This window comes from Mustela putorius, unplaced genomic scaffold (genome assembly GCF_011764305.1).
Source record: "Mustela putorius furo isolate JIRA1106 unplaced genomic scaffold, ASM1176430v1.1 tig00000196_pilon_pilon_pilon, whole genome shotgun sequence".
Lineage (NCBI taxonomy): Eukaryota > Metazoa > Chordata > Mammalia > Carnivora > Mustelidae > Mustela > Mustela putorius.
The window spans coordinates 9,418,724-9,432,260 of record NW_025421310.1 but is presented as its reverse complement, the minus strand read 5'-3'; the positions used below and the strand labels follow the sequence as shown (position 1 = coordinate 9,432,260).

Here is a 13,537-nt window from a genome sequence, read left to right as displayed (position 1 = left end):
GGGCAGTGTATCGCTTCACAGTTTTTACCGAGCATGCGCACCGCTCATTCCAGGTCGCGCTAATAAACGCGCCTGGAAATCTAACCCAGACCGGAAGTGGCTCGGCGCGGCCATTTCGGTTGGGTAGTCTGACCTGTCACCCGTGTGGGAGGCCCAAGTGTTTCCGGACATTAGCCGTGGAGATCCTTTGGGGTCCGTGAGGGGAACTCGGCTTAGGGTGAGTGTGAGGGGCTGAGGGGAGGAATGACGAGTGTCTGCGGAGTGAGTGACGGGGCCTCAGTGAAGCGGGGCTGTGGGATGAGGGGCGTTTTCTAATCCCAGTTGGGTGATTGGCTCGGTTATTTTCAGGCTTTGCGTATTTCCTGTATATGTGTGAAGTATTCTGGGAATTTAAACTCCGAGTGTTTTGTTTTTTGGGTTTTTTTTAAGAATTTTTTTTAGGGGCGCCCTTTGGCTCAGGTCATGATCCCAGCATCCTGGGATCGAGTCCCACATCGGGCTCCCTGCTTGTCGGGAAGCGGGCTTCTCCCTCTCCCACTGCTCCTGCTTGTGTTCCCTCTCTCGCTGTGAAATAAATAAGTAAAATCTTTAAAAAAAAGATTTTAGAGAGAGAGCAGGGACAGGGGGAAGAGGGAGAAGGAGACTCGAGGCTGAACAGGGAGCCCAGTGCGGGGCTCCATCCCAGGACCTTGAGTTGAGATAGTCATGAAGTCCCAGAACCTAAGTCAGGTTCGGTGGGGTGAGGAGGTTCGGAGCCCACGACTAAAGAAAGAATTCTTAAGACGTCATTGGTGCAAAATGGTGGTTTATTAAAGCACGGGGACAGGACCCGTGGGCAGGAAGAGCTGCTGCCCCCGGTTGTGAGGGTGGGCATGTTATATACCCCACGGTTGGGGGGAGGTGGTGAAGGAACGGGAGATTTCAACAGAGTTCTCACATTTTAGGGAGGGCCTACAAGGTGCCGGGGGTTGTCCTTGCCCTTATGGCCTGATCAATGTCGTCTTTAGGTCAGGCATTAACATCAAGATAATTGGGAGATTCTTGGTGGGGCATTATGATCCGGCTATCATTTACATTCCCTTCTACCCCAGTCTCCTCCAGTTTATGGTGGGAGGGGGACATTAGGGCTTCGGGAACCAAGAGTTATTTGCCTCTGGAAATTTGTGCTATTGATAAGGTAACCTCCCTGTTTAGGTCTCTAGGACATCTTGTAGGGCAAGGGAGATTCCTGCTCTGCAGGATTGCGATCCCTGCAAGTTAACTATTTATCGTTTTATGGCAGTCAGGGGTGCCTGAGGAATGCTACACATATGGAGGGGAGCGGGTGAAGAGGGGGTGCAAGGCGCGAGCTTTTGCTTTGTCCTCAGCCAGCCTCCTGCTCCCTCATCAATAGGACCCAAGCGGGAGGCAGACGCTCAACCGACTGGCCACCCAGGCGCCCCCCAAGTGTGTTTTAATACCACGTTTTGCATTGTTGGCCCTTGAAACTTGCTCACTTGAGGACAGCGAACATGATTCTGGAGCTGGCCTTAGTAGGTGGCACTGGGGACATCTGGGGAGTGACTCTGGAGGCGGTGATTGACTGGGAGCAGGAGCTTCAGGGATTGGAGGACCTTGAGGGTCCCGTTGTAACATCGTGGAGCAGTGTTTTGGGGACCTGCAGAAATCAGAGTGCGGTGCTAAGGGTAGGGTATGGGAGCCAAAGGACTGCCGGTCTGAATGGTCAGTTATGGGGGTTTCTGAGGCCCTTCCTTAGCGCCCTGTGGACATGGTGAGGGTCAGTAGTGGTCAGCAGTTGAAGAGATGGATGATGGTTTCCTGTTGGGCTGCGTTAATTGCAACCCCATTGATGAGGGAGCAGGAGGCTGGCTGAGGACAAAGCAAAAGCTGGTGCCTTGCACCCCCTCTTCACCCTTTCCCCTCCATAAGTGTAGCATCCCTCAGGCAGCCCTGACTGCCATGAACAATAAGCAAATAGTTAACTTGCAGAGCTCACAATCCTGCTAGACAGGAGTCTCCCTTGGCTTACAAATGTCCTAAATCTCACTAACAAAGACGATTGATAGCAGGATTGTGACACCCCACCAAAAAGCCTCCCAACTATCTTAATGTTAATGGCTGGTCTAAAGACAACATTGATCCAGCTGCAAGGGCAAGGCCTCCGGCAGGCCTGGAACTTCCTGGCACCTTGTAGGCCCTCTTTAGCATATGAAAACTCCACTGACACCTCCCTTCCCCTCACCTTCCCCCAATAGCAGGGTATATAACATGCCTGCCCTCACAACCCGGGGCAACCGCATCTCTGCCTGCCCACGGGCCCTGTCCCCGTGCTCTAATAAACCACCTTTTTGCACCAGAGACGTCTTAAGAATTCTCTCTTTAGCCATCGGCTCCGAACCTCACCCCACCGAACCCCACCTAGGTTCAAGAACTTCATCACCATGTTGGGGATTACTTGGGGTCCTGTGGAAATCACACTCCCTGGGAAACACTTAACTGGCAGCCAGCGTAGCCTGGTTATGTGGGTGACAGGGAGGCATTTATGACCTTGTGGCAGTCCTGTGTTCCACTCCTTGGGGATATCTGGAGGTCAGTGCTGTCAGTGACTGCCTTTGATGTGCGGTTGGGAGGCAGTTCATTACGTACAGTCAAGACACGTAAGGGTTCTGGGGTTCTGGTGAGGAGGGAGCTGAAGACAAGCTGAGGACAAAGCAGAAGCTGATCCCTGCAATCTCCTCCCACTCCTCAGTCCTGGGTGAGACTGGTGGGACCTTCCAGGAATCTCCCATCTTTTGTTAAATACCTTGTTAGAAGGGGAAAACAACCTTAACCTGACAAAGGCAAGGCCTCCAGTATCTTGTAGGTCCTCTTTAGCATATGAAAGTTCTACTGAAACCTCCCTTGTTCCTCACCTCCCCCAACCCCATCGTTGGGACCTCGGCTTTTTCTGCCCCTGGGTCCTGTCCCCATGCTTTAATAAATGGACCAGTTTGCACCAAAGATGTCTCAAGAATTCTTTCTTGGTAGTCGTCTCCGGACTCCACCTCACTTACATTCTAAAACTTCCATCACTGGTGCTTGTCTGCAGGCTTTCCAGGTGAAGGGGGTTGAGGACAGGAAATTTAAGTTTCAGCTTTGTTATGGGGCTCCTGGCTGGTCAGTCTGTTGAGTGTGTGACTCCATGTGGGGGCTGTAAGTTCGAGCCCCACCTTGGGTTTAGAGATTACTTAAAAATAAAATATATTTAAGAAAGAAAAAAAAGAGAGAAGTCTGGGCTGTCTGGGATGGGCACTGAAATGTCCAGAAGCTTGCACGGACATATCAGCCGGACCACCTTGGATCCTCACCTCTCTGAAGGCAACAGGAAATGGGAATGGTGTGTATGGAAGCTGACCACGTAGCGGATCACGTGGGATAGGGTCAGCTGTGTGTAGTTTGGAACAAGGCAGAGGAAGGACTGATTCTCTTTTCTTCCCTCTGCAGACTGACCACAAGGCAAAGCCTGACAGCTTCAGTTTCCTCATCCACAAAATGGGCATAATAACGATCATAATGTTTAGTGGGCAGGGTTATATGGAAATTAAACAGGTGTTCATGCCAGGTAGGTGCTGCAGGCTTAATGAGACTCATCACATGTCAGTGTCCCGATGCCTGCGATAAAAACTGGCTTTCTCGATTTGGAAACTGCATTTAAAGTAATACTTGCCTATTCCCAAGCCCAGAAGGTGTCAGAGCTACAGTTAAACCTTCATGTAGTCCAAACTCTGTGTTTTGTTTAGTTTTTTCCAAGATTTTATTTATTTGACAGAGCACAAGTAGGCAGAGAGAGAGAGGAGGAAGCATGCTCCCTGCTTAGCAGAGAACCCGATGTGGGACTCGATCCCAGAACCCTGAGATCATGACCTGAGCTGAAGACAGAGGCTTAACCCACTGAGCCACCCAGGCGCCCCTAAGATTTGTTTATTAGAGAACACGAGTGCGGGGAGAGCCAGAGGAGGGAGGGAGAATCCCAAAGCAGACTCCCCACTGAAAGCGGAGCCTGATGTGGGTTCGATCCCAGGACCCTTAGATCATGACCTGAGCTGAAATCAAGAGTCAGCCACTTAACTGAGCCATCCAGGTGCCCCAGAACTCTCTCTTTTATTTTACCCTGATTCGTAACCAGTTGGGTTCCATAGGGTCTAGCACAGTGACCCTTCCCTAAGGACCCTCAAAAATACTTGTGTGGAGCAAATGTTAGAAGAGCAACCATGTGAGCATTGCCTTTCCAGAACTTCCTGGTGGATTTATGGAGCTCATGGGTCGGACCATATCACTGAGCCTGCGGGTCTCTCTTCACAGCCCAGCCAGACACTCCGCAGCAGCTCTGATCGAAGCCTCCAGATGCCCACCGAGCTTCGAGATCCCAGGAAAAGTGGAGTTGTTGGCAAGAGAACCCGAGAAGTGAAGCCCAGGGGAGACATGCCCGCTGACGAGAATGTGCCCCAAAGGTCCCAGGTCCTGGGTCCACAGGAGCAGAATGGGCCATGTGAGGTAAACAGGAATGGCGCCAGGGACGGTTCTCCACAATTCGAGGGCAGACACAGGAAGCAGTGGGCTCTGGACTGTTGCTGAGACCGTGTGCCCCTCCTCCTGAGAGGGGACCATGGGGGCTTATGTCCCCTCATCACAGGCCTTCTGTACAGATCGGTGGAAGAGCGTATGTTGTAGAGGGCTGGTTCTGGGGCAAAGGAAGAAGAAAAGGGAGCCCCTGGTCTGGGTGGGAAGCCCCAGCCACTGGCAAAGAAATGCAGATTCCTTCCTGCCCTGCTGGGAAGCGCCTTCATCCACCACTGGGTCTTTGCATTGTTCTCAGCTGGTCTCAGTCTGATTTCTTACCTGCTTGTTGGTGGTTGGCTCTTTTCCATCTGTCCTCATGGTTTATAGAATCCTAAGATACTAGAGCAAAAACGGACTTTTAAGGACATGTATGGTTTTTCCTATTTTAAAAGATGAATACAAATGCCGGAGAGGGGTGTTTCCAAATTGCCCACAGATAAAATATTTGATATTGGGGAAAGAGGAAAGTAAGACACAGACCCCCACAGAAGGAAGACTGTGTGAGGACACAGTCAGAAGTCCATGTACAAGCCAAGGAGAGACCACAGAAGGTCCTTCTGTGGGGGTCTGTGTCTTACTTTCCTTTTCCTGTAAGTATCCCTGGTCATACTGGATTAGGGCCCAGCCTTCTGACCTCATTTTAACTTAGTTACCTCTTCAAAGACAGCATCCCCAAATACTGGCACATTTTGAGGTACTAGGGCTTCGGACTTCAACATGAGAATTTTGGGGGGTGGGGAGATACAGTTAAGCCTGTAAAGAGTGACAGAAAATTACATTGTAGGAAAATGCCTCTTGTGTTGCATTGCTGTGGGTTGAAGTATTAAGAGTGTGATTGAAAGCATTTCAAGTGGCTGTTAGGATACAGGTTACTTCAGGGCACCTGGGTGGCTCAGTGGGTTAAGCCTCTGCCTTCGGCTCAGGTCATGATCTCAGAGTCCTGGGATCCAGCCCAACATCGGGCTCCCTGCTCAGTGGGGAGCCTGCTTCCCCCTTTTTCTCTGCTTGCCTCTCTGCCTACTTGTGATCTTGATCTCTCTCTCTGTCAAATAAATAAATAATTTTAAAAAAATTTTTTTAAAGTTTTATTTATTTGACAGAGTTCACAAGTAGGCAGAGAGGGAGGCAGAGAGAGAGGGAGAAAGCAGGCTCCCTGCTGAGCAGAGAGACCAATGTGGGGCTCCATCCCAGGACCCTGAGATCGTGACCTGAGCTGAAGGCAGAGGCTTTAACCTGATGAAGTCCCAGAAACTAAGTCAGGTTCGGTGGGGTGAGGTTCGGAGCTGACGACTAAAGAAAGAATTCTTAAGACATCTTTGGTGCAAAATGGTGGTTTATTAAAGCACGGGGACAGGACCCGTGGGCAGGAAGAGCTGCTGCCCCGGGTTGTGAGGAGTGGCTGGTTATATACACAGGAGTTGGGTAGGTGAGGACAAAGGGGTGTTCAGAAGGGCTATTGGGATAAAGAAGACTGTCAGGATATGGAAGGCCTGGTTACTATCAAGCCAAGGCCACTTTCCCTCTAATGAGGCACTAACATAAAGACAATTGGGAGTCTCCTGGTGGAATGTTACATTCGTGCTATCAAACGTCCTTGTTAGTGAGATTTAGGTCTTAAAAGAAATTTAACTTTATTTACTTTTCCTTCTACCTCCATCTCCTTCGGTTTTTTTATGGAGGGGAGGGTGATGTTAGGGCTTGAGAAACTGAGTTATGTATCTTTGGAAATTGGGCTATTGATAAGGCAACTTCTTTGTTGTAAATCTCAAGGACATTTGTAAACCAAGAGAGACTCCTGCCTTGCAGGACTGTGATCTCTGCAAGATAACCATTTGCTCTTCTTTTAGGGCAGTCAGGGGTGCCTGTGGAATGTCACACATATTACCAAGGGGAGTGGGTGGAGAGGGGGTGCAAGGCGCCAGCCCCTGCTCCGTCCTCAGCCAGCCTCCTGCTCCCTCATCAAACCCACTGAGCCACCCAGGCGCCCCAATAAAATTTTTTTAAAAAGGGTATGGGTTACTTCATAGTAGCACATTCCCTTTGATACAATGAAAATAATCTTGCCTGCTTGCCATTTTGCCGTTTCTTTTTCTTTTTCTTTTTTAGATTTTATTTATTTATTTGACAGACAGAGATCACAAGTAGGCAAAGAGAAAGGGGGAAGCAGGCTCCCTGCTTAGCAGAGAGCCCAATGCGGGGCTCAATCCCAGGACCCTGGGATCCTGACCCAAGCTGAAGGCAGAGGCTTTAACCCACTGAGCCACCCAGGTACCCCTCATTTTGCCATTTCAATAGATAACCCTTTTGCTAATTCATATTTTTTGGTCAGCTTGTAAATAAAAACAGCTGCCTTTGCAAACCGTGCCCTGTGGCAGAGAATCAAAATGGGCCTGACTCGAGCTTGATAGAGCAGGAAGGTGTAACCTAGTTCCCTAGTTCACTGTCCTCCGTAAGAGCATGTGTTCCAGCTCAAAAAAAAAAAAAAAAAAAAAAAAAACCAAAACAGCTAACAGCTGTCAAGATTGTCTTTCTCGGGGCACCTGGGTGGCTCAGTGGGTTAAGCCGCTGCCTTCGGCTCAGGTCATGATCTCGAGTCCCGGGATCGAGTCCTGCATCGGGCTCTCTGCTCGGCAGGGAGCCTGCTTCCTCCTCTCTCTCTCTCTGCCTGCCTCTCTGTCTACTTGTGATCTCTCTCTGTCAAAAAAATCTTTAAAAGAAAAAAAAAAAAAGATTGTCTTTCTCCTCAGTGGCAGTGAATTTTTACCCTATTAATGAAATATGGGGCTGTTTACCTCCTAATCCTTTAATTACACTCTTACACAGCTGAGTGACACTGAGGTTTATGAGAAACCTCTGTATTTGGTTTTCGGCATCCAGGGCTCCTGGCTCACAGCTCCCCAGATCTTTGGAATTTCCTGAGCTATAATTAGTAAGAGGGGCATCTTTTGTCCCCATTTTAGCCTTGTTCTCAGTTCCTGGCAGCAGGGGGTCTGGGGAGGAAGCTTTAGAGCCTGAGAGGTGTGAAGTGCGTGTCTTGTTATTCATAACAAGGCCATTTCCACCACAACTGGGTTTATGTAAATGAGCTGGATTTTGGAAATCCCCTAAGGGTGGTGGTTCCCGACCCTATGGTTAGAGGGTTGGGACTGGAGTCCCACCTCTTCACCGCTGGGGAGAGGAGAGGGGCTGGAGTGAATCAGTTACCAAAGGCTCAGGATTTCCTCAGTTGCGACTGTGTGGTAAAGCCTCCATAAACATCCAGTGGGTTTGGGAAGCTGCCAGGTTGGTGAGCACATGGAGGTGTCCTGGAAGTGGTTCACTCGGAGGGGGCATGGGAACGCCTATGTACCTTGCCCCATGCACCCCTTCATCTGGCTCTTGATACGTATCTTTTACTATCTTTTTCTAATAAACTGCTGATCCCAGTGAGTAAACGAGTTTCCTTAATTCTTTGAGCTGCTCTAGCATATTAATTGAGCCCAAGAAGGGGGTCGTGGGAACCTCTAATTTAAGCAAGTCAGAGGTACAGGTGACACAGCCTGGTCTTGTGACTGGCCCCCGTAGCGGTGGGGCAGTCCTAAAGGGCTAAGCCCTCGCCTGTAAAAGCAGTCGCTACCTCCAGGTGGATGGGGTCAGTTGAGTTGAATTGAAGGCCGCATTGCTGTTGGAGACCTGCTTGGCGAGGGGGAGGGGGCATACCTCCTTCCACACATGTATTGGCTTTTGGTCCAGAACCAAAAAAAGCTACCTCAGTTGGAGTTTTGAGTGAGCGCTCTTTCATACCCTCCCAGCCCCTCGGAACTAGCGTGCTTTTCAAGCCCACCCTTCCAGGATGGGGATCAGCTTTTGGTCAGATCAGTGTTCCCTGTCGTAAAGGAAAACCACTTCTGCACGTCTCCTTTACACACACAGAAAACCGCGTTTCTGATACTTCCAGTCACCAAACCCAATGTAAGGGCCTATTTAGCCAGAGCGGCCCCACCTCCGTTGAACAGCCATTTGGTTGTTTATGCAGTAAAACTTAAATTGACCCTGTCCCCCCTCCAGGGGAACTTATTTAAAAGCAAGTCCGGGAAACCGGTTCCAGGCAACAGCCCAAATACAAGCGTGGGTCAGGTCAGGTGGAGATATTCAATCAGTGGGGGCCTTACTGTCTCCTAGCTACCAAGGTGATGGGCTAGTTTCCATAGCTACTGTGGGGTGAATTATAATTCAGTTAGCCACCTGTGTGTGGCCAGGCCCAACCACATGGCCTTTGTCTGTGGTTAGTCAGTCTGGAAAGTAGGGAGGGGTCGTCCTCTCTGTAAGGGGCGGCCCCAACCCGTCTGTTTGACGGTCGGTCTGATTCTTGATGCTTGGCACGAAATAAAGCTTTGCTTGACCTTCGCTTTGTATCAGTCTCGCTCCTTTTGTTGGGTCCATGGTCAAAGGAGTGAGACTGATCCAAAGTGAAGGTCAAGCAAAGCTTTATTTCATGCCAAGCATTGAGAATCAAACTGACCGGCCAGTCTCTTACGAAGAGGCAACTTCTCCCAGCCTCACAGACTAACTTTTTTATAGAGCAGAGGCCATGTGGTTGAGCCTGGCCACACACAGGTGACCAACTGAATTACAATTCACCCTATAGTAGCTATTCGAACTAGCCTATCACTCTGGTCAGAAATGGTGCCCAAAAGGCAGGGCCCACATTCTTGGGTGGTTAGGGAGGTGCTTTCCTGATTGGATGTCTCCACCTGGCTTGACTCATCCTTGCATTCTGGGCTCTGTTACCTCCCCCTGACCTGACACGTCCTGGTATAATGGCTCTGTTATCAGGGGCTGATCAGTCCTATTTTACTGGTTTCCCATACTTGTTTCTAAGTAAGTTCCTCCACGGGGTGGGGGTGGGGGTCTGTCAGTCTAAGTTTACTGCATAAACAACAAAATGGCTCACTCTGGCTAAGCAGGCCCTTACACTTTGACCATGGACCCATCATTTGGGGACCCAACAGCATGGGGAATTTTTTCCCACACTGAGCACTTCCCTGTGACACCAGCTCGGTGTCCTACAACGTGTCAGCAATCTGCAGTATGAAGATTTGATCCCAGGCAAGGGAAAGCTTCATTGCCATCCAGTTGGCAAACTGGGAAACCACAGTCTTTGGGTACAGAAGGGGGAAGGTTTAGGGTTAAATAGGCAAAACCCACAAGTTATGTATTGCTAGCGAGGGTGTCAGGCTGAGGTCCCAGACTTCAACCTCAGGCACAGCATGACAAGCAGGGTGCAGCTCCCGGGTTTCTGGCAGTGACTCTGGGATGTGGTGGCCAATGAGGAGCACGAGCACGTATCTTGGGGGTTTCTCTGAATTTTGCGCAGGTGTATCCCCTTGGGCTGTGCTGACCAGGTTCGTCCTCACCATCATCTGGCTTGGTTGAAATTAGTTTCTCTCCCGTGACATGAGGGAACCCATCTTGTGCATTAGCTATTGCTAATTGTTTGGGTCTTGTTCTCAAATTCAGTTCTGGCACTGTCTGCCCATAGATGCGGCCACATCCCTCACGTTAAGGGCACAGTCCGACAAGACAGCCCCTCTCCCCCGACCTCAGATGCCAGTTGAAACTCCGCGTTGTCACCAATGCTTCCGACTCTCTGGGCTTCAGAGGTTCCCGTAACCTCCTCCTTGGGTTTAATTAATTTTCAAGAGTAGCTCACAGAACTCAGGAAACCCATGTACTCACTAGATTACTGGTTCACTGCAAAGGAGATTAAAGGATAAGAATCAACAGCCAAGGGGGCCTGGGTGGCTCAGTAGCTGCCTTCGGCTCGGGTCATAATCCCAGGGTCCTGGTGTCAAGCCCTATGTTGGGCTCCCTGCTTGGCAGGGAGCCTGCTTCACCACCTCTCCCTGCTTGTGCTCTTTCTCAAATAAGTAAATAAAATCTTAAAGAAAAAAGTCAACCTCCAGATGAAGAGATACACAGGGAGAGATTCTGTCCCTGTACAGTTGGGAGGCCAGGCAGGGTGGCGAATGAAAGTGATCCTATTCAGCAACCTGGGAGCTGTCCAAACCCTGCCCTTCTGAGTGCTTTTGGAGGCTGCAGAACATGCAACCCAGATTTCAGTGATGAAATCGTTGGCGACTGGTGGTGGGTTCCAGGTCGTCTCCCCTTCCTGGACTTCAGCGGTGGGGCTGAAAGTTCAGTCCTCTCATCACTTGGTGGGTTCCCCTGGCAACCAGCCCCCCCCCCATACCCATGCTGACCTATTAACAGAAGAGAAGACACCCTTTATCACTCTCCTCACTTAGGAAATTTTAAGGGTTTTAAGGAGCTCTGTGCCAGAAAACTAGAACAAAGACCAGCCCAGTATCAAAGTACGTAGTAGACGGTAGCGTATTTCTAGAGACCTTTAAAACCCCCCCAATACAACATGAAACGGGTGAGTTAGTGGAAAGCCGTATAGATCGTGGTGAAAAGTCATTAAAAAGAAGTCTCCAGGTAGCTTCTGTGTTCACCGGTAGTGAGTAATTGACATCGGGGTGTGTTTTTACAGGGATTGGTGTCATTTGAGGACGTGGCCATGGACTTCAGCAGGGAGGAGTGGCAGCAGCTGGACCCTGCCCAGAGATGCCTGTACCGGGACGTGATGCTAGAGATCTACAGCCACCTCCTCTCCGTGGGTGAGCACACCTGACCTGGGAATCTTGGATGGACCTCGTTGGGATTTCCTTCCTTGTTGTGCGACGCAGTAGGGCATCTGAAGTATGTAATCCGTGTGCCTTTGACTTGTCCCGGATTGTTCATTCATTTAGGACACCCCTGGATATCACTTTGTTCCCAGTGAAAGATGTTGAATTTTCTGATGAGCCAATAGTCTGTAAAGCCCCGGACCCCATTCAGATCCGAGATTCTTTCTCATTACCAGGGTATCACAGTCCCAACCCAGAGATCATTTCCAGGATCCTCTGAGCTGAGAGGCTCAGCTCCTATATCAGAGGTGTCAGAGTGAGTGACTATTACCTGGCCCACGTGTATATCTTTGAGAGGCGTTATCTGCCCCAGTGGTGGGCTATACATTGCCTTCCAGTTTCTGACTAACACTGTGATACATTATCTTGTAAGCGCCCCTTAGGGAGAGGTGTCAGAATTTCTCCGAGTGTGAGGTGAACACTCGGGAGTGAGATTCCTTAACCCCTGCACAGAAGTGTAGTTAATGTGACCATGGAAGCCATCCTGCTCTGGAGACGAGCTGTGTAACCTCCGCTCCCGTGGGAGAGTGCATCTCACCTGCCAGCACGGCTGTTCATCAGCTTTCTCTTGGCCCGTGTGGTGGGCGATAGGCCTATTTCTTGCTTTAATTTCATTTTTCTAGTAAAGAGAGCATCTCCTCATCTGTCATCTGATTGGGTTTCCCATCTTTTGTCATCTTGTTGGTCCATGGACTTTTTTCTTAAGGCCTTTTTTCCTTTTTATTTGTTCCCTGAATTCATTGATTTTTCTTTTCTGTGCTGGATCTTCTTTCTTCTTTCCCCCAGATTGTGGCACCTGCAGTTCAGGGCCCCCATGCTTCCTTTTTTTTTAAAAAATAAGATTTGATTTATTTATTTGACAGCGAGAGAGGGAACAAAAGCAGGGGGAGTGGGAGAGGGAGAAGCAGGCTTCCCGCCAAGCAGGGAGCCCGATGCGGTGCTTGATCGCAGGACCTGGGGATCATGACCTGAGCCGAAGATAGAAGCTTAACAACTGAGCCGCCCAGGCACACCGTGTCCATCAGAAGGATCTGATCGTCTCTTCATGTAGGAAGTCAAGGCCCCTTCTCTTCGGAACACCCAAGCTGCAGTTTTTTTCTGGTGGTCCCTAGATAGATCCCCTCCAGTCCCTGTACCTAAACCATTCACTTAGTCAGCTACATGGCAGACGCTTCCCGTAGGAAGACTCACTTCCTCTAATTTTGGGAGATCAGAAATTACACAAATTAAACGTGCATCTTGCCTTACACGTTTTACCAGAGTCTCCTGCATGTCTTGGCTCTTCCACCACAGTCCTCTTACTTAAAACTCTAACAATTTTTTCTTTTGAATGTGCAATTTAGTTGATGCTTTTTCTTAATCCCAGTGGTCTCCCCTAAATGAGCTCCTGTTTCTTCCTGCTTGTGTTTTTGTTCCTAATGGGTTTTGTGGATTCTAGATGAGGTCAGTCATGATGCCATTGACAAGAGTTTTCCAATATTTTTTTTTTCTCCCCTGAGATTTTGATGGAAAAATACAGTTATTACTATGTAGGATTAACAGAGTCTTCTCAGTGACATCAGCGTCGTGGCCACATATTTCTAATTTTAAGTGTAGCTGAAGAGTTTGATTGCTCATGCTGTGTTCTTTTGGGTTCCTATTTTGTTCCATGTCTGCTACAGAGACATATGTATGATATACATAAAGGTAGACAATATATATTATCTAAGAAAACTGTAAATATCTGGGCATGAGCCTACTTAAAATAAGAAAATTTTTAAAAGATGGTTGAGATCATAAATTTCATAATTACCTGTTTTTTACCACATATTTTTAAGATTTTAGTTTTAAGTAATCTCTGCATTGAATGTGGGGCTTTAAACTCACAACCTCAAGATAAGAGTCATGCTCTCTTCTAACCAAGCCAGCCAGGCACCCCTCTTTCTTTTTTTTTTTTTCCTAAAGATTTTATTTATTTATTTGACAGAGATCACAAGTAGACAGGCAGGCAGAGAGAGAGAGAGAGAGGGAAGCAGGCTCCCTGCTGAGCAGAGAGCCCGATGCGGGACTCAATCCCAGGACCCTGAGATCATGACCTGAGCCGAAGGCAGCGGCTTAACCCACTGAGCCACCCAGGCGCCCTCCCCTCTTTCTTTTTAGCATCTGTTCTATACTAATAAATTTGATGATCAATGACTCCCATTCTTGGTGGGGAAAAAATGGTGTATTAG

At 49.0% G+C, this 13,537-nt stretch overlaps 1 protein-coding gene across 5 annotated transcripts in view; it reads left to right on the top strand.

Annotated features, from left to right (window-relative positions):
- ZNF175 (zinc finger protein 175) overlaps positions 1-13,537 on the top strand; it is a 29,552-nt gene that overhangs the window by 11,244 nt on the left and 4,771 nt on the right. The window contains exons 1-3 of one of the 5 annotated variants that reach the window (XM_004767102.3): positions 42-217; positions 4,342-4,533; positions 11,132-11,258. In XM_004767102.3, the coding sequence (XP_004767159.2) occupies positions 4,384-4,533; positions 11,132-11,258 (277 nt within the window). In that variant the 5' untranslated portion in view covers positions 42-217; positions 4,342-4,383. Of the gene's footprint in view, positions 1-35; positions 218-4,341; positions 4,534-11,131; positions 11,341-13,537 lie in introns of those variants that run through there. The other 4 variants (XM_013064052.2, XM_013064051.2, XM_045077392.1 and 1 more) reach the window with 4 other exon arrangements.